This window comes from Perissodus microlepis, chromosome 8 (genome assembly GCF_051167445.1).
Source record: "Perissodus microlepis isolate ML-2025 ecotype Zambia chromosome 8, ASM5116744v1, whole genome shotgun sequence".
Taxonomy (NCBI): Eukaryota; Metazoa; Chordata; class Actinopteri; order Cichliformes; family Cichlidae; genus Perissodus; species Perissodus microlepis.
In genome coordinates this window covers 13,663,841-13,685,384 of record NC_140468.1, presented here as the reverse complement: position 1 = coordinate 13,685,384, position 21,544 = coordinate 13,663,841, and the positions used below count along the sequence as shown (strand labels likewise).

Here is a 21,544-nt window from a genome sequence, read left to right as displayed (position 1 = left end):
AGGCTGACATCTGCTGGACATAGCTGGTACTACACTGAGTACCATTACAGTATTTCAACATCAGACTAAGAATTATAAGCTCCAGTTAAGTTTAAAATACCTTAGTTGAAAGATCTGTCTTTCCTCATAAAAGTCTTTAAGAGCATACATGAGGGAGAACTCTTCAGTTCATTCAAAGTTAGTGCTTCTTAGGGACTTTAAAGGGAGAAGCAGAAACTAAATTATTTCGCTATGTGTCTATCAGTCAGTGTTTAGCTTCATTAGTTTTAAATGAATTTTTTTTCCAGAATAAACTAAATTTTTCTCATTTTGTTGCCTTTAAGTCGCCAAAGAAACATTTGTATTACTCACTTATGAAACAGTGGACATTTCTTCCAGTCCTGCACCCTGCACGCTTCAGACCTGCCAAAAAGGAGCACTGTGTTTTTTTCAGTCCTTACAGCTATTGTCCACTAGTGGGCAGCGTGCAGTCGGTGTACCTGACGTTCACGGGTATTACTTGGTAAATCCTAATTAAAAACCTATGTCTAATATTTCCCACTGTGTTAAAAAAAAACAAAAAAACCCTTCATTTAAGCAGAAACCGATTTTTCTACGTTAAATAATAACATTTAGGCTTTAGATATATTTAATTTATTGGGTTTTTTCCTACGAAACTTACTTTATTAACAGTGTTCAAAAACGTACTCCATTAATCTGACATATCAGATGACGAAACCTGCCCTCCGCCAACAGAAAACTTCCTAAAGTCGCAATTTTGGATGCTGCGCTTTCCCCGCCCACTATATTAAGTAGTATCATAATGAGAGCTCAGCATGGGGAGTAGAGGGGTGGCTCTGAGACATTTGACTCTATTTGGAGTTGCCTGGATTACAGAGGGTTGTATTTTTTTCTTGCTCGTTTGTCCTCATACACACACCTCAGCTGACTGGCGAGCTGTGTCCTCTCAGAGAGCCCTCAGCACGATGAGCGCTCTCCAGACGCAGAGGATGTTGTGCGTGTGGGTTTTGTTCTTTGCGGGAATAGCAGCAGTTTGTGGTGAGTTTAACTGTTTTCTGTCTCTTCATTCCTTTAAGGAACTCTGCTAAGACTTTAAAAAGTGATCATCTGCCAAAAAGTGATTGCCGGTATTTGCCAGAAATGATTACCGGTATTTAAACTGCTATAATCCATCAAACTTTTGTGAATGATATCAAGTTATTTGAGCCAGAAAGCTGCAATCAGTTTTTGGCAAATTCTTTATTTATCCGGATAAAAGCCTCATTTTTCAAGAGAGACCTGACCAAGAGGGCAGCAGAAAATACAACAGCTATAACATAACAGTTCTATTAAGGTATTTTAAGTGGCACAAAGGACTGGATTGAACATAACGTATAACACAGAGTGGGTACATACATGCAGTCTCATGAGCATGCTTGCAAAACAGAACAGATCTTCATAAACCCTCTTGGTCACTGTTTCCTAGCATTTGGGAATGCAGATGTTTAGTTTACATTTTTTGAGTTGATCTTTAAAATTGTTTTCTTCATATGTTGGTGCAGTAGTTGAAGACTATATCAGTGAAATATAGTCTTATATTCAAGACAACACAGATGGTTGTGCTAGCTTTAGTGAACACAAAGTGTTTGCCACATGCAGCTGATAATTTACCAAACTTATCTTAAACCACAATTCACCTTGTGGCTGCAGTCAATGCTTTGTTTTATCACTGTATAACACATGAACATGTCTGAGACTGGTTTTACTTGGTAATGCATTGCTAGTTTAAGAATGTTTTCTTTGAGCTTCATCTTTCTGATGAGAAATGACCTAAAATTCTGTTCTCAAGCCAAAAAGTTGAAATCTCTCATAAAAACAAGAGAATTCAGCAGATGATCCCAAATGTTCCTCTTAGTGAAAGGAACCAATCAGTATCAGTTAAATCAATCTAGTGCTTCTTCTCCTGGTTCCAGGTTCAAATGTCTGCACTTCCAGAGGAGCCAGCACATGCAAGGAGTGTCTGGATGTGCACCCCAGCTGTGCGTGGTGCTCCAAAGAGGTGGGGTCCCTTTTTTTCCCCCACTTCACTTCATTTACAAGCTGAGCTTTCTGCCAACCAGACTGGTACACGGTGGTACAGATCTCTTCATCAGCCAGCTATAATCTGGTTTGGAAGAACACTCTCAGTGGTCTCTGTGGTGAAGCCACTTCTAGTCTTTGACTCCATGCACATTTTAAAATATTTGGGTTTGGATTTGTGAACAAGACAACATGTTTCTTTCAAAGTTAGAAGGACAGAAAATGAAGGGCTTTAACTGCTTCACTGACTCTGAGTAGGATGCTTATGTGAGTCCAGGGACTCAGAACTCAGTGACTGACATCTTGTTAGTGTACGAGGATACAGTCATATTTTCTGGTTCAAACCAATGGGTGCAGTGATTTAATATAGTGAAATTAAGTATGGGAGTCAACATACTTTTTCAGGATGACTTCAGCCTCTACAAGAGAGGAACTGGTTGAACTTCTTTAGGGTACAAAGTTTATTGAAGTACTAAAAGGAAACATAAAATTAGGCCGTTTTAGACTCCTGGTCCTCCCCGTTGCACTTTAGCCTTTAAATCAGTCAGATATGCTCTCCTTTCTTGAATTTAATTACAACTGGAAATTAATCTACATTCAGATCAACGAGTCTGCTTTTCTCTTTAAAATGTCCTACATCTTTTTTCAGGACTTTGGCCAAGGAGTTGCTGGCCTGTCCCGCTGTGATTTGAAAAGTAATCTGCTGTCAGTGGGCTGTACCACATCAGCTCTGGAGTTTCCAACCAGCAAACTGCAGGTGATCGAGGACCGGCCCCTCAGCAACAAGGCAGCGGGAGCGACACAAGTTGTCACCCAGATAAAGCCTCAGAAAATACACATCACCCTCAGGCCGGGTGAGCACCTACATATAAGGATATAAGGTTTTTTACACAGTTTCACAGGAAATGAGTGAAACTGTTCTCTCTGAGGGAACGAGAAGAACAGTAAAATCAGGAAGCAGTGTTTAACTATTTCTTCATCTCATTTTCTAGATGATGCTAAACGTTTCACAGTGAAGGTGCGGCAGGTGGAGGACTACCCCGTAGATCTCTACTACTTAATGGATCTCTCCTACTCCATGAATGATGATCTCACCCGCCTGAGGACGCTCGGCAAAGGCCTGGCGGAGGCCATGAACCGCACCACCAGCAACCTGCGCATGGGCTTTGGAGCTTTTGTGGACAAGCCGCTCTCACCTTACATGTACATTTCACCAAAAGAGGCTGTAAAGAACCCCTGCTACAGGTAAATCTAAGATAAAATCATGGGTTTAAACCAGATCGGTCGACAGTTTATTATGCTGGTGTTGTTTCCCCATAATGTTTTTTCACGCTTCATATGTCACCACCGGTGTTGATTTCAGTGGTTTCAGTATTTACGTCTGCGTGTGTTAAGTACCTGCATTACCCAGATGATGTCAGTCGTGTGAAGACATATTTAAACACAGCGTTGCTCAGCAATAACGCGAGCAGTCTCGGAGCCTCAGCACTTGTTAAAGGCTCAAAGTGGCTCCTAAGTGCTTGGTCAGCTCCTGTGAATCAGCCACAGGTAATCTACTCAGGGAGGAAGAGCATCCCAGTACCATAACTGCAGCCAGAGGCTCCTGTGACGTTGATTTCATGGTTCCAGGGTCATTTGCTTTCCCGCTCATGTAAAGTGAGACCCAGACTGTAGGAATGTTTTGATAAAAGATAAGAAAAGTGAAGAATTTATAGTAGGCTGCAGCAGAAAGAGAGAGCGAGAGGAGGGTACGTTCACAGTAAAGAGAGTTTTTTATATGAATTATGAACAAAGGAGAAATATCTTAAAGGTTTATTGTTTTTTTGGTTTTTCCTTTTGCCCATGCCAGGTTATTTGATGGCTTTCGGATGACGCTGTGCTCTGGTTGTTGGTCAAAAACTGACATGCATGAGACCAACAGTGCCCAGACTTTACCGCTCACAACTCTAGACTTATATGTTCAACCCATAGCATCCACAGTTTTCAAGATATCATTTTCAAATTTTGTGTGATGGTAGATATCAATAAAAGCTCAAGATGATTTAATTTTGGTGAAAATCGTGTCAAGGTCACAGCAAATGTCAAAATCAATTTAAAAAAATTGTATTATTCACATGTTTTTAATGGCTCTTCATCAAACTTCACAACTCTATACTAGCGCTTGGGGGCGAAGATTTGACCTTGACCTTCATTGTTAGCACCTAAGGTTAGCAATAGATTAAAAAATTTTCAAGAACCCATATTGAATATTACATCATAAGAACGGGCACGGAGAGAACTGCACAACACACATTTTATTGTTTCAATTATGACACCCTACAATTTCACAATGATACCATAAAGTTTGGCAAAATCATACACTGCATGACTATAGCTTAAAATCTCAAGTTTTTGCAGCTTATAGATTCCAGCAAATTCTGCTCCTATTGCATGGGTAAAGATAAATACACCATTTTAGTATGTAATGGTTCAAGGTCGTAGCTCATAGGTCAAAGGTCTGGGTCACTCAGATTAGGAAAAAGCTTTAGTTTCCATTGGATCATCTCCAGACTATTAGTCATTGTAGCACATAAGCATTCTCTATATCTGAGCTTTTTAAAGCATTTTTTTCAATGCAACATTACAGGACTTCACACTGACAGAAAACGATGCTGATATCAGCATATAGCATCAAAGTTTTAGTACAGGTCTTGCCCTTCAGGGGGACTTGCACTCTTAACCGCTCTTGTTTATGTATATATTACCTAACATTAAAATACCAGTGATGTCAAAAATGTGAAAATATAGTTAGCCGGTTTGTAAGGCATAACCAACCAAGAAGACATCTGCAGGTAAACGGCATTTTGTAAAGATTTTGCATTCAATTTCATAACAAAATTGTAGTTGTTCTAATTGAATGACTTCTGAACATGTTTGCTTCTTACATACATATTATATTGTGCATAAACATTGTTCTTGAGGGTGGTGATGGGTGGAGATGTCATCAGTTATTGGAGTTGACACCACTTTTGGATGAACCCTGATGCTGTCTGTCAAAGTAAACATTTAATTTCTCTTTACTTGGCAGCATTAATACCACCTGTCTGCCACAGTTTGGCTACAAACATGTCTTGTCTCTGACGGAGGAAGTGGGCCGCTTCACGGAGGAGGTGAAGAAGCAGATGGTGTCCAGAAACCGAGATGCCCCGGAGGGAGGCTTTGATGCCATCATCCAGGCTGCTGTGTGCAAGGTGGAGCGGCAGACTGCACGAGCACACACGTTTCCCCATCTCACAGACATAACTTGAGATTTGGTTTGGCATTCTTTTACTCCTCCGTCACGCACATCTAAGCTCAGAAATATTTAAAGGCTGGGTGGTAAAATTAAGTTCATCAGAAGGAGATTTGCTGTTTGAAAAGAACTGAAAAATTCTTTATTGTTTACTTTCCTCCTTTTCTGTTACCTGGTTTGATGGGAGCCAGGAGCAGATCGGCTGGCGTCCAGATGCTTCCCACCTTCTGATCTTCACCTCAGACGCAAAGACTCACGTGGCTCTGGATGGTCGTCTGGCTGGAATCGTGCAGCCCAACGATGGACGATGCCACCTGAACTCTGATAATATGTACAGCAAGTCTACGACCATGGTTAGCGCATATTAAAGCCGAGTATTTGTGTGCACAGACGGCAATGAAGGGAAACCACGGAAGCGGTATGTGCTAACTTCATTGTCCTTTTGTTACCACAGGATTATCCATCTCTTGCTCTGATCACGGAGAAGATGTCAGAGAACAACATCAACCTCATCTTTGCAGTCACCAACCCTGTGGTTGCCCTTTACCAGGTGAGGAGCTCTGCAGCGGACACGATCCCCTTCTGTTACAACATAATTGCTCAAAAAACAAAAAATGCAAACATAAACTAAACATTTTTTAAAAATGAAAACAAATATCCTCTTTTAATAAGAAGTAGTGTTTTCAGAGAAGTCCACTGAACCTCACTGTTTTTAAAAAAATGAAACGTTCTTGGAAGCTGCATTGGAAATCACTGTTTGCACACTACTCAGACACCGAAGGAGACAAAGTCAGTTTTTCCAAAACTGGAAACACTAGTACATCCAACTGGTGTCAAACAGTATTTTATACATAGTTTTGGCTACTGGATGGAAACTATTGCATGTCGAGTCAAGTAGCTTTTATGAATACAGCACATTTAAAAACAACAGCAGCTGACCCACAGAACTTCCCAGTAAAGTTAGTATTAGCAGGAAATTACAGGTGAAAACATGGAATCAGTCATAGAGGCTAAGAACAGAAATAAAACAAGAAAACAAGAAAATATAATAATTACATAAAATGATTCCAAACTGATAAATGAAAGAAAAATGTGACTGTAAAGTCACAAAAAGATAACTGGGTACATGCGACTTTCATGCACTAATAGCACATGTCACATTTATATCATGCATTTTGGATGTTTCGGTTTTCACACATTTGAAGTAACTCGCAACTGAAAATGTCAACCAAACCACAGAAGCTAGCTGAAACAGTGGCTTAATTTCTCTAAATACCCACTATTGGTTTTTCTTTTTGTACTTGCTCTGCCATTTACTCAGAAAACAACTGAAAAAACATACAAATATTTTAGCATTAGTTTTACTGGCAGTATAAATTACTGTTTATAATTTTCAGTAGCATGGTAGCACGGTGGTTAGCAATGTTGCCTCACAGGAAGAAGGTCCACCATCTGGCTGGAGCCCTTCTGTGTGGAGTCTGTGGGTTTTCTTTGGATACTCTGGTATCTTGGGAAAAATACTGAACCTTGAGTTGCTTTCTGATGGGTTCATCAGAGTTTGAATGGGTGTAAATGTTAGATAGAAAGCACTTAGACACTTACCATTTACGTGCAGTTGGTGGAGTTTGGTTAAATGGTGATTCTAAAATTGCCCAAAGGTGTGAATGTGAATAGTTGTCTGTCTCTTTGTGTTATCCTGTGCAGTCTGTCACATAGCACCCTGTGGTAAGCCTACCACAACCATGAATGGGACAACAAGATGGATGGATAATATAACAGCAATCCATTGGAACAAATTAACTAATGAAAATGTAGTAAAATATCATCTTGACAGTAATGATTTAATATCAAATAATTAGCAATCTTTATTCGGTGGGTATTGGATGGGTGCATTCTATGTTTGCAACTAATGAGATGCAGATGACATTTGCAGCAATCGATAAATGATTAAAAGACTCCCTGATGATGCAGGATTAGAACAGTCTCTCTGTCTGTGTGCGTTGTAGAACTACAGTGAGCTGATTCCTGGCACCACAGTGGGAACGTTGTCCAATGACTCGGGAAATGTTATTCAGCTCATATTAAAGGCGTACAAAGTGAGTGCAACACACACGCACATGCAGACACACATGCTCACACATCCTTGGCGAGACAGTGTTTGAGGGGATGACATGTGCTTGTTGACACACACCCACAGCATGTGAGTCATACGCAGTGTAGAGTCAGAGTCTCGGGAGAAATTCCCCAGTGGCTGAAGTGTGAAGCTGACCAAATGTAGGAGGCTCTTGGCTGGGTTTCATTATTTATGTTGAACGTGAGTTTATTATGCAGGTGAATGAGCTGAAAAGTAATTCTAGCTGTTTGCGCTGCAATATACACTCAAATATAAAGTCATTAGAGAAGTCAGTAAGATGTCGTGTATAATTTGCTATGAGTTACTTGTTTGACTCATATTTAAGGAAATGACCCGTCTTGAAAACCACCTGCTATGTGTGCGTGTTTGTGTTTCCTGCTTTTTTCTGTTGCCGTCAGAAAATTCGTTCCAAGGTGGAACTGGAGCTGCAAGGTGTCCCAGAGGAACTGTCTCTTTCCTTCAACGCCACCTGCCTGAACGGAGAGGTCATTCCTGGCCTCAAATCCTGCTCTGGGCTCAAAATAGGAGATACGGTTAGTTCTTCTAGACTTTGCACTGCAACTACAAGGTTTGGCTTCATATTACAGAGACGTGGCTGTACGTCTATCTGTGGTCAGTACAGCAAAATCACCACAGTTGGAGTGGAGTTCCCATTTTCATATTTTTACTTTTGGACTCTTATAAGGCAGCTCTGGTCTTTACCACGTTCTAAATCTCACTAAATCTCATCTCATTAGATGAACAGCAACACATGATTAGTGAACAAAAACAGAAGTTGTGTGTAAAAGTTTGTATCATCATTAGTTTGTATCATCATGACCACCTCCTTAATTGAGATTTTCAAGCCTTCATTCCTGTAGAGCTTTGTTAAGGTCCCCCCCACAGCATTTCTAAGCCATACTGCCATGTTCTGTTTAGAGAGGCCTGGAGAAAGAGGCCTTTTCCTGGAAAAAGTTCCAAACACGTCATACTTGGTCAGTCTTTTTCTAATTTTACTGTCACAAACTTTAACATTTAACATGCTAACAGAGGCCTGTAGAGTCTGAGTTGTGTTTTTTACAGTTTCTCTGAGTACTGGACGTTCCAACAGTCCATTCCTGGGGAGACTGGTAACTGCTTGAATGTTTGCTATTTATAAATCATCTTTCTCATTGTAGAATAATGGATTATATATTGTTTGGAAATCACACATAACTGAATGCGACAGACCAACAAACTACACAAACCACTGATGATCAGTTTATTAAATTAAATTTAATTCAGTTTTACTTATATGTCGCCAAATTACAACAACAGTCGCCTCAAGACACCTTATACTGTAAGGCTCTACAATAATACAAAAGAATCAGAGAAAGCTCCCAACAATCATATGACCCCATATGAGCGAGAGCTTTGGCAACAGTGGGAAGGAAAAACTCCCTTTTAACAGGAAGAAACCTCCAGTACAGGCAGCGCGGCCATCTGCCAAAATGAAAATGAATTCGACCTGGCTGTTATTTACCCTCTTGCTATGGAAACAGTAAGGGCGTACATGTCTGTGAGGGTTCTCCAGCTCATCGTAGTCTAAGGAGCTTGGAAAGAAAAGCGTCTGGACTTCTTTAAGTTGCTTGAAGACGTTTCACCTCTTAAGAAGCTTCTTCAGTTCTAGGGTCAAATGGTGGAGAGTCCCAGGTTTAAGGTCTATGGGAGTGTCCCCCATAGGGACCCCTAATGATTCTCTACCTAATGACACGAGCCAAGGTGTGAAAATAGGTGTAGGACACAATCAGCCAAGGTTTCAGGTGAACTCATTGTGAAACCTAGCCCCACCCTATCATGTGATTTCCTGAGGTCAGAAGGCCGAGGATGTGAGTGGGATTAGCCCGCACATGGGCGTACATGGTTTTTCATACACTCCTTCTCCATTTTGGTTTAGTTTTTGCCACATAACTAATAATAAAGTGTTATATTTCATGTGTTGCTGTTCATCCGAACTTGTATTCAAATCATTTTAGGACCTGCTAAGGACTTTGTATTGTGTTCTCATATGTAAAATCTTAGAATTGAAAGAGGGTGAACTTTTTCACATTACTGTAAACAGTAATACTCATGATCTACTCATAATACTCATAATACTTATGATCTTTATCAACAGTTATATAAAATAGTTAAAATAAATGCAACTGGGTGGACCTTGTTTAGGTGGTCAGCATGAGTTAGTAATGGCTGGCCAATGCTTGTTAAGTGATATTTTGACTAAATGGAGTATTACATATAAAGCTAGTTATATATTCAGCTTCATAGTGCACTTTTTCTACAATGTAGTCACAACATGAGTAACCAAAGAAAGGTGGCCCAAAAACTTTACCCACATAAAAGAAGATTTAGGATTAATAAGGTAGATTCTGAATTACCACAGAAAGGGGAGAAAGGCAGTAATCTGACTGTGATCTTTATCTACAGGTGTTAATCATAACCTCTGTCGCACCTAGTTGACTGTACATGGTTGTTTCCTTGCTTTATTTGTTTCAGATAAGGATGTACAGTGATCGTGATTGTTTACATACTGTACAGGCCACACTCAGGAAAACATCCTTCATGAGACTAATTAACTTACTCTCAGTGTAGTTTTTTTTGTTACTGTAATTTTTTAAAGAAGGACACAGTCGCCTAAACGCATTTAGTTTTTTCAAGGAATATTTTAACAATATATTCATATTCATATTTAAAAGATTCGGCTTGTACTCAAAATATCTCGAGAGACCATTGTTCCCTATAAACCAAAATAACAAATTAGTTCCATAAGGGTCTTTTTTTTTTGGTATGTTTCCATTTCCCTTATTTCTTCTGAGTTGGATTTTCCCTTTTTCTCATAGTGTCAAGGAGTAAAAGATGGAAAAACGGATGACAGAGTCTCTAACTTTATTTTTTATTCTTCATGTTTTTTTGTCTTAAGATCCTTTTTTAAATAGTTCTCTTTGTTAGTTTTTGCATTTTTCTTTATCTAAGCATCTATGGCTATTTTTCTTTGTCTTTCTTCACTCCAGGTGACATTTTCTGGCCTCTACACATTTCTTTCTCTTTACCTCAGCTGTTATTATTATTTCCATATATGGCCATCTCTCCAGATGTAGTAACTCCCCACATTTACCAGATCTGGCATGCAGCACTGAATGCACAATTACTTTGACTAAATACATTTGGAGGCATTCCTTGTGTTACATCTGCTTTGTGCTGTTTTCTCTGACAGCGATTAGATAATGCTGAGTCTGGATGCCATAAAAAAAAAGAAACAAGTAAAAATGAGTATAAGTGTCTCCTTTTTCCTTTACGCTTCTGTGCTCTTTGGCAGGTCTCTTTCAGTGTGGAGGCTCGTGCACGTGGTTGCCCATCCAAAAAAAAGAAAACCTTTATCATCAAACCTGTGGGCTTCAAGGACGCCCTCTCCATCACTGTCACCTTTGAGTGCGACTGCAAGTGCCAGGCCAAAGCCCAGCCTGATAGCCCCAAATGTAGCAACGGCAATGGCACCTTTGAGTGTGGCATATGCCTGTGCCACCCAGGTCGCTTAGGACCACATTGCGAATGTGCCGAAGGCGATTACAACCCCATGGCGCAGGATCGCTGCAGTGGACCTGCAGGATCCGGAGGACCTCAGTCGGCTATCTGCAGCGGCCGCGGAGACTGCGTGTGTGGCCAGTGCGTGTGCCACAGCAGTGACTTTGGGAAAGTGTGGGGAAAGCTGTGTGAGTGTGATGACTTCAACTGCCTGCGCTACAAGGGAGAACTCTGCTCGGGTAAGGCCTCATGAGTTACAGTAAGAAAGACATGCAGGCTTCTTGTGTATTTACTTTGCTTTAGGATTTTAAATGAATGAGTATTAATCAGTGATGTGCTTAATGGTCAACAGTTTAGTCAACAGGCTGTAGCTCAGGAGGTAGAGCAGGTCATCTACTGAGTGGAAGGTTGGTGGTTCAATCCCTGGCTCTTCCAGTCTGCATGTCAAGTATCCTTGGGCAAGATACTAACCCCAAGTTGCTCTTCAATGCATCCATCAGAGTATGAATGTATTTAGAAAGCACTATGTAAAGAGAAAGTGATTGTGAGAACGGGTGTGATTGGGTGAATGTGGCATGTTGTATAGAGCGCTTTGAGTACTCCGGGAGAGTAGAAAAGCGCTATATAAGAATCAGTCCATTTACAAAAAATATTAAGACAGTCTAATATAGTCTGTTATTCCCAATAAATATTCAATTTCCTGCTGTAGATACCTTTAATTCTCTTTAATTATTTACCAGTATTTGCTTTTTAAAGGAAGACTAAAAATGGGAGTAGCTCTGTTCAAGGATTAACTTCAAAATGGTGCATTGGGGTTTAGTGAGGGCAGCAACTAGTGCAGGAGAGATTGTATGTGCTGTACTTTTTTTCTATTATTATTTTTGGCCGGCCACAGTGGTCTGTGAAGTTGCTGGCAAACAACTGAGATATACCCAGCCAAGAGATAGCCCAACCTTAGCTGTCCCCCCCCTGAAAGCTGTAGTGGGTCGAAATGACCCACTGACTTCTATCTTGATTTTTCTGTATGGTTGTGGTAGAGTTTCGTAGAATGCGCGCACTTTTATAGCTGAGGTCGTTTGTCCCTTTCACCACACTGACTTGCCACCCACCTCATCTGGGAAGAATTATATACAGTAAAAACTCTCCCCTCTGGATATGGGCTACATTCACAATAAACATCTGGTTTGGTGTATGTGCACTACGTGTGAGTGTTAGCTCAGGTTATATGTTTGTGTCATCCAAACCTTTTGTACTAAAGAATCTGAAGGGATTCATGAACACACACAAGAGGTTATCACTTTACTTTTTATTACTTTTAATGTTTTAGTGCTTTTAAATAAAAACCATGCTGCTGAGTCAAAACCATGAAAGTATCAGAATGACATCACATGCTGTCATGTAAAAAATGCCTACATGTTCAAGAAAAACTATTATGCACGTGAGACTAAGCATCATTGGGTTTGCTGGCAAGACATTTTGGCTCATGTTAGAATAGAGTTAATGGTAAAAAAATAAAAAAGTTTATTGCTTTCTTAGAAGTTTGATGAAATGATCAATCTCATGTCATTAATGCAGTGCTTGCGTGTTGTTAATCCCAAACCCCATTAATGAGGACCCGATTAGTAAAAATCCAACATGTAATCAGTTTTTGCCACTTTCCCTTAAACTAAACCCAACATTACCAGCATTTAATGTCTTTAATATTTCATTTGAATGCTTTGATAAGATCGGTAAACTGTTTTTATGACTGTCTGTTGCAGTCTTGTAACAGAAACAAAGTAAGAATAAAGTTTTCTTTGTTTTTTTAACTTTCTGACTATTGTTCGCAGCTAGCTTAGCATAAACACTGAACGCAGGGGGAAATGTTATCCAAGTGCAGAGATCACAAGTACATCTCAAACTTACTTAAAAACTTACTGTTTTATTTTTCCCATTTTTAATTTGTACCAAAAGAAAATTAAAAACAACAGCTGCAAGGATAACCAGGCTAGCTTTATTTCTTTGCTTTTTGCTAACAAGGAAGCTAAGCTAACTAAGCTAATTGACCCTGAACTCCACATCTGGTGAACAGCTTTCACAGTGTTACATTACATTTTTATACATTCTGTTTAGTTTAATTTAGTTTCCAGCATGGGTTTAATCAGTTTCATTTTTATAGTTTAGTTCTATGTTTGTTTGTTTGTTTTTGTTTTGTTTTTAATTATATGACTGATATTTTGATACAAATGCAACTTTTCATATCATGTAGACATAGTGTCATTACACTTATGCACTAGTACCTCCTGATGCTATTTAGGTCGAATTTATTTGCTAAGCACCTTGTATTAGGTAGTTTTTAGGTAGAGCTCATGTGCCACTACAAACTATCCACATCCATCTCGGCCAGTCTCACAAGGAAATGTTTTCCTGTGCACCCCAAAGTCCACAGAGTAACATGAAAATACCTTTATTCTTACTCATTGGCTGGTGTGGTGTAATGATGCTAAAAATAAACTCATGTTTGGCCAAGAGGGAGAGTACTGGAAATGTTCAGAGACTGTGTGTGTGCAGAACACACATAGTCTTCTGTTGTCTTGAAATATCTTATTCAGTGTGTGGACCATTGTATTTTCCTCCACAGAATGATCTAATTAAAAGCTAGAGGTCTTGTGGCCATGTGATAATGACAGTTTATCCGTGGATCATCCTTTATCCAGTTAGACTGTGCCAAGCAGCTTCCTGTGTCATTGTTTATCTGGGCATTGTTTTTTGTGGTGGAAAGCCACAATGTTTTGCCCCGTCTCTCTTACTGGCATGTACACTCACATTCACACAGAGTTTTGTGGAATAACAACAAGACAATGTGTACAAATTTGCTCAGATATGTGCTTCATCACGCAGCCAAATATAAAAGCAATGCAGTCACCGCAGACAAACAGTGAAATAGGTTTTTAACCTCTAGCAGTTTAATATTCCGCTTCTGGTTTCCAGTGTTTCCAGTGTAAAGTCATGAACTTACAGGACCACTGAATGTCTGCAAGAAATAATACTTATTTTTAACTAGCTACAATTAAAAAGTCTTCTAATTGTTGGGTTTTTGCTGGATTATTGTGGCATCTTTTGTTGGAATTTAGTGCTTTATGAATAAAACTGAATTGAATTGAACCTTTAAATTTAATTTGGGTTAGATTTCTGGCTATTATTATTGCCATGAAATGCTAGCTTGACTTCAGCATGGCTGTAGATGCTGCGTTTGAAGTGTTTGAAGGCTAAGCAACATGGTAAATCTTTTCAGAGTACAGAGAAGAGCCCATAAATGGGGCAAAAAGAATTGTATGACACAGGTTTGTGGTCAGTTCAGTCATAACCATTTAACAAGCAGTTACCTGCCATTACTAACTCATGCTGACCACCTAAACAAGGTCTACCCAATTGCATTTATTTTAAATTTGTGAGTTTGTAAAGGTACCTTATGCTCAGCAGATTATAAAATGGTACGTAACATTTATTTCTTTAATAATAAAGCCATGAAAATAATGAGCATGTGTATAAGCTTTTGTCAAAACTTGCAACAAAATAAATACGTTTGTGTAAGACAGTGTGTAAACTATGTGATGCCAAATGATTGACATTACAACCATTCCAGATGCCAAAAGCGTCCTTCTTCCCCAACTCGTGCTGCGCCCTCTTTTTCACATAAAATTTCTTGTCACATTGTCCTCCTCTTGTTTTTTGTTTATTCTCAGGGCACGGTGTCTGTAACTGTGGCTTCTGCCAGTGCGCGCCAGACTGGCAGGGTGAGAACTGCAACTGCTCCAGACGTACAGACACTTGTATGTCCAGCCTGGGCCTCCTGTGCAGCGGGAGGGGTCAGTGCGTGTGCGGAGCCTGCGAGTGCACGCAACCAGGTGCCTACGGAGCCACGTGTGACAAGTGTCCCACCTGCCCCGACGCCTGTACCATGAAGAAGTGAGTTTACATACAGAGATATTCAATTTAGCTCCTTTAAATCAACTGATGGCCTCGTTGATATTTTACATTTTAACAGGGAGTGTGTGGAGTGTAAGCACTTCAAGAGGGGCAAACTGATTGAGGACAAAACCTGCTCTCGAATCTGCAAGGATGAGATTGTTCTTGTGGATGAATTAGGTGAGATGTTTGTGGTAATGATTACAAGACTTGTATTTTGGCACTGCTGGTTAATGTTAATAATAATTCCATAAATGCACAAGGTGGAACAATCCATTAAAGGGGTCATTTTGTCTAACTTGTAATGTAACGTCAACATTTTTCACACAGAGCTCCATGACACAAATGCGGTGAATTGCACTTACAAAGATGAGAACGATTGCGTGGAGCGTTTTCAGTATTATGAAGATGCCAGTGGCAAATCCATCCTCTTTGTTGTCAAAGAGCCAGGTAAGAAACCTCATCAATGATAAGAGATACAAAGATTGATGTTTATTTGGCCCATGCTGTTTTCTGATTGTTTGCAAAGTTGAAACTTTACAATGTTACCCACACTGTAGTAAATTACAGGATCTTCTCTTATTAAAACAACTGAAAATAAAGTACTCTGCTGCTGGAGGTATGAATAATTAAATAAAATGAACTGCTGCACCTTTACCTGACACATATGACTTTACAAAACTAAAGCAGCAAGAGATTTAGAGAACATCACATCACTTTCCAGCATGTTTATAACTTCACCAAATAACAGGACATTCACATTTTTCTCCTTTTCCTATCATTTTCCTTAAAACTGCTTTGCTCTTTTGCTCATACTGAGGCTGCTGGCTTGTGGCTGGCCTGTGATTGGCTCTGAGCTCTGGCCAGGCTTCGCATTAAGCGCTTTGCCGGTGTTAGCTTCTTTAAAATGTCCATTATAGCTGGGTATGGTTGTTTTAAGTATCTGATTAGGTTTTTTGTTAAAAATGTTTTCATAGTGACTCCCCCCATGGTTTACTGTGGCAAACTTGCATCTTCACTCATGTTAGTGTGTGACTGTGAGTACACATGCAACTATTTGCCTGCGCCACTGTGTACGTGTTGTGTGTGCATGAAAGAGAAGAGTAATCTGATTCCATTCCCTAGCCAGTCAATAGATTCATCTCCACTGTTAATTGCTAATTTAATGTCATTTAATATTATGGCCGGTGCTGAATCTGTTACTTTTTTTGTGCTGAATTTGCTACCAGATGTAATCAACACAAATGCTGAATAGATGAGGATAAACCTGCAACAACAAACTTTCACCATCATCTGCATTTTGTACATTTCTGGCAAAACTTTTTGGTGCTTTGTGTTCACCCAACTACAAGCTGTCACTTCCCCGATGCCTGCTCTCTCACTTGTTAAGTGGCCAAATAGAAAAAGTGTGGGGCAGTAAAATAGCTTTCTGCCCTCAGAGAAAATCTGTACTTGGGTCTACCTTTAATGAATGTGTGTGTTTAATTTAAGCACAACTGGGTATCAGAGAAATACACCACAATTTGCCTTGAACACGGGGCACCCTGCCGTGTCAAAGAGGGCTGTAAATAGCTGCCCAACTCCTCCGGGAACATGCTGACTATACATATCGTAGAGAGAAAGCCCTCTCGTGCTCTCCTCTTGAGGATATGGAAGAAAATAAGTAAGCAAAAGAACAGCGAAGGAAATGTGGAGCTGTATCACTCACCTTCAAAGCTGACTAAGCTTTAAAAAAAAAAAAATCGAGACAACATAAGAAAAAGTTGGTAAATCACATTAATCAATAGTATCAGCCAAGACTGATTTCCATGTAGACTTTGATGGGCTATGAGCATTAAAGGGCCGGCTGAAGAGCAGGAAGTAGAGCTAATTTATAATGATAGAAGGAGGAAGATGAGAGCAGCTTTGATGTTGGCCGTAAAAGTTCGCCATCGTTGCTTTGGTTGCCCAACACCGCTTTTCACATGCATATGTGCATGTAACCACACGCCACACAGATATACCGACATTATGAGGAACCCATAGAGCATTACAGCTCTAGGAGCATTCTACTGTTTAACACGTTGGCATCTTTCGCCTCATCATTTGGTTCTCCAGTGTAAATATGTGTACCACATATTTATTCACTGCAGCACCATAACACTTTTTTAATGTCAAAACTTCATAGTAGGCTTGCATCAGATTGCATTAAAAATAAAAAGTTCAAGCTAAATATCACACTGAGACTCATCTGGTGACCAGAAAATAAGTTAATAATGATGTATGGATGCTTTATTCATCCTCAGGGAGAAATTCACATAATGCTGATGCTTTCTACGTGTGATTAGTATGAATTCATTACACATTTTTGAGAAGCTTAAGAAAAAACTTTAAAATGTCATTTTTTTTTATGCTGAGAACTCTAAATTTAGGACCGTATGGGGGTGGTTGAATAATATTTGATTACCTCATATCTGTCATCACATTTTGGCTCAAATATTTTTCAGTTCATCAGCTTTTTTGATTGAGTCACATACGCTTTAATTGACCAAGTAGACCGCAGTGGAAAAATAAAGATCTAGAAGTTTCTCATGTGAAATAACTCATACTGTATGAACTTTTGCAGACCTTTTTTGGAGCAACATTGCACTCTGGGGACTAATTAAGCCTCAAAACTTGTAGCCAAAACATTAGTGAACTACTCTAAAAGATTGTGAGAGATATAAAAGACACTTTTGCTCCTCAAATTCCCAAACCTTACAAGCAACTTAAATTTTCGCAGTCCCTCTACTTGACTGTAAAACATACTTGGGGGAATTATTGAAGAGAAATTAGTCATGCGGACAAGGCTAGCAAATGTGATGAGTTGTTCCACTTTTGAAGTGGCTCATGTCCGTGACTCTTTGAAGGAGCGTAATGCCCGTCGTTGTGCGACATTGTGCAAATCAGAGTACTGGAGAGTTTTGCCAGACCACAGTGAGGGAGGAGAGGATTGTGGCCTTGCTGTAAGATGTTACCGTTTTCCACTTTGGCCCATCTTCCACTCTTCTCTCTGGTCTTTAACATCCTGTTCAGGACTGTTATGCTTCCCTTGTTCTCTTCCATCACTTAAAAACCTGATGGCAATTAAACTGTCAGTCATGCTAAAAAGAACCATGCTATTAAGTTTAAAGCTGTACATCTGCCTTTATAACAGGCGTTATAACCCCTGACTCTGAAAACTCACTGCAGTTAGTAGGGGACTACGTTGCGATATTAGCGAGATTAAATCAATAAGAACCAGAGATGAAACACGGTTGTAAAATCATTTCCTCTGGCCTGACCTCTAGCTTATCTGCTCATTCCTTTATCACTTCCTCCTTCTGTTTAGACTGCCCCAAGGGTCCAGACATTTTGGTAGTGCTTCTGTCAGTGGCAGGAGCCATTTTATTCCTGGGCTTGGCCGCTCTGCTTATCTGGAAGCTGCTGGTTACCATCCACGACAGACGGGAGTTTGCCAAATTTGAGGAAGAACGCGCTCGCGCCAAGTGGGAAACAGTAAGTGAACGGACTCTGAAGTAGTGAATTTGGAAACTGCAAGTGCAGCATTTGTTTAATATTATCATAGAAAGCACTGAGGATTCAATGCAGTCTTTGCACACACTCAAGTATGCAAACATGCCTGCACATTCTTATACACACACACTCACACACACACACACAAAAAGCCCACACACGCAGTGTCTTGCTCTCGTTGTCTGAAGATGTTTTTTATTATTTCTGTTACATGCTGTTACTACCAACAGAACAAAAAAGCAGCCAACGGAAGGGCTGGGTTTAAATTAGCCAGCGCTAATCAGCCTTTACTGGTAATAAGCCTGTTTGTGGCCTAAAGAACACAGCTAAATCCCACAGGCCTCAAACCACAAGGAATCACAGTAGGTTTAAGTTGCTCACAAGTAACACAAAACCACACACTCAAGTTGGCATGTCTGCTTAAATGATAACATGAAATAGCTGTTTTAAATGTGGACTTTTCTATTGTGTCATTACCATAAACCGCCCCTTGACTCGTATCTCCTCATGTTTGTTTGACTAACAGGGGCACAATCCTCTTTACAAAGGAGCGACATCAACCTTTACGAACATCACATACAGAGGAAAAGACTGACGCTACTGAACAAAGCTGGAGAATAAAGGATGGAAATAATGCACTTCGACAATCCTCTCTGAGAAGGCAGCGAATCATGTGCAGGCCTCTACTGTCACGCAATAACTAATAATTATTTGCTTGTAAATATGTAGAAATCATTCCGAGGAGACATTTTATCAGGGATTTGAGACAAAACACCCACCTGTACCACGATGTTAGATAAGGTGTTTGTTTTTTTTGTTTTGAATGAGAATTGTTTTGTTGTGCAGCCCATAATAAAGGTTTAGATCTCCAAAAGTAGCTTTTTGTCCATCTGTTGAGAGCCCACTGAAATCGTAAAAGTTGAAATCAAGAGCACAAAATTTAACGAGAAGCACAAAGAGAGTGCAAACCTTCACCGAGGCACTTTTAGGGGGAGTTTTGTGTTTTGTGCATATTAATTTTGTCATCTTTGTTCTTTTTAATCGTACTTTAAGAAGTTTGCAGTTTATAACACATTTTGGGGTCAATATGAAAATGTGAAATGTGAAAGTGAGGTCATATGTGACAGGATAGTTGGATGCAGACGTTAAGGTGATATTTAGAAACCTCATATACCAGTATTTTATCCTAAATGTTGCCAATACAAGGATAGTCATTTGGATGAGTAACGAAACGTTTCACCCACTGAAAACGCTACATCAAGATGAACAGAATTAACTTTTGAAGATAGTTATTTTATGAAAGTTTCATCTTATTTGACCTTGAAGAAGTCAAATAAGATCAGAAATCCCAATATGTCATCATATGTCATTTCCTATATACCTATATGTTGTAAATACAGACAATGGTAGTAAGAAACATCGTTTTAAATAGCTCTACGTAGCATTATTACCACTTTGACCATTAGATCACTCTTTTGAGCTTTAAGGTAATGTCAGAATTCAAAAAGAGGTTTAAGTGTTCAGATATGGTACTCTCTATATGTTTACGATAAACACCACACTTGTAAGAATCATAGTTTCTAATTTATAAAACGGATTTGTCAATTTTCGACCAATAAATCATTACATTGACAAATTTTACACCCCTACAAAGCTTGATCAGAATTCATTCAAAACCTTTCTAGCAATCATGTTTACAGAAAAAAGATGCACCCAAGCGCTACCAACAACATAACCTTTTTGGCAGAGGCAATAAGAATATATTTAACATTTGAGAAGTGCTATATACTTCCCAGTGTAAAGGTAGTCAGGCATTCAAACATAACATCAACATTAACATTGAATAGAAAACTCTTGGCAGCAAAGGAAATGTTTTGCTTATTAAAATAAAAACCAAAAGGATCCACATGACTGCATATCACTGTGGCAAAATGGTAAAAAATATATTTTAAAAAGTAATATGGGTGAACTCAGTTCCTATAAGCCAGTGTAGGGCACAGAATTTCCTGTTTGTGACACCCAGTGGGAAACCACAAAGATAAACTGCCATCATGTGGTTTGGACTAAACTGAAAATTTCTAGTGCATTAATATAATTTTCTTTGAAGATATGAAACGTGATTTTTTTTAGTCATTCTTTATAATACACTGGATGTTATAGCCACATAATTTGAGACATTAAAGTTAAAGCATGGTGTTTAAAGAAAAAAAAGTCTACTATACTAAGTCTAGTCTACTAAGTCAACTATAGGTCAGTGGGGCTTGTGTGCTCACAGCACTCGTGATTATTGTATTAACGATATCCATTCTCATTAATATTGTAATATTGATTCAAAAGTAGAAAAAAACAGTCTGAAACCACGCTTTGAGAACACGTAAAGGTGGAACACTGACTAATTCCTGTTGAGTTTATGTTTTAAATGTTAAAAATGTGATGAATGAAAAACAAATAAAACAGACAATCAGAGACCTGCTTTTCTGCAAAATACATTTGATTTACAGTCGATCGTGTAACCCTTTAATTAGTCTTTATTAAAATATTGTCCATGAGCCCATTTTGCTGTGCACTCAGTCTGTGCATGCATCAGCTTAAAAGGATAATATTTTCTTTTTTTTTATGATAATAATTATGATAAACCTATTATCATAATTATTAGTGTAATTACGTCATCCTCAACTCTCTCTTGACTGTGCAGGATTTTTTGAATGCAGCGCACTACTCGCATCTCCTGGACTTAAACTGCAGGTTTAATTTGCTCGTTTGTGTGCACAGTGCAGTTCATCAGCTCAACGGAACACAATATGGAGACACAGAGAAAGAAAATAGGTAAAAAACACGTCCCAGCTCACTGGCTCTGACAAAGCCAGTAAAGCTATTTAGCTCCACCAAGTGGAAGAAAGAGAAAACAAGCTGTGAGGTGGTTAAAAAAAAAGATTAATAGAATGAAACTAATTCACATGTACAGATATGACGTCAAGCTGGCCTTATTAAATTTAAGCCTCCGTTAGAGTACATCCCACAGCGCAGACTGTAGATAAAAGATGGATGTATACACCATCATG

The 21,544-nt window shown here is 39.2% G+C and overlaps 1 protein-coding gene across 1 annotated transcript; it reads left to right on the top strand.

The window, feature by feature from the left end:
* The first annotated feature begins 885 nt into the window (after positions 1–885).
* Positions 886–19,742, top strand: itgb3b (integrin beta 3b). Its single transcript, XM_084937660.1, has 15 exons — positions 886–1,038; positions 1,953–2,038; positions 2,708–2,912; positions 3,051–3,303; positions 5,126–5,288; positions 5,521–5,682; positions 5,784–5,879; positions 7,336–7,425; positions 7,862–7,996; positions 10,795–11,239; positions 14,726–14,948; positions 15,028–15,128; positions 15,279–15,398; positions 18,298–18,464; positions 19,009–19,742. The coding sequence occupies exons 1-15, from the start codon at positions 966–968 to the stop codon at positions 19,075–19,077; spliced, it is 2,388 nt and encodes a 795-aa protein (XP_084793786.1). The 5' UTR covers positions 886–965; the 3' UTR covers positions 19,078–19,742.
* The last annotated feature ends 1,802 nt before the right edge of the window (positions 19,743–21,544 follow it).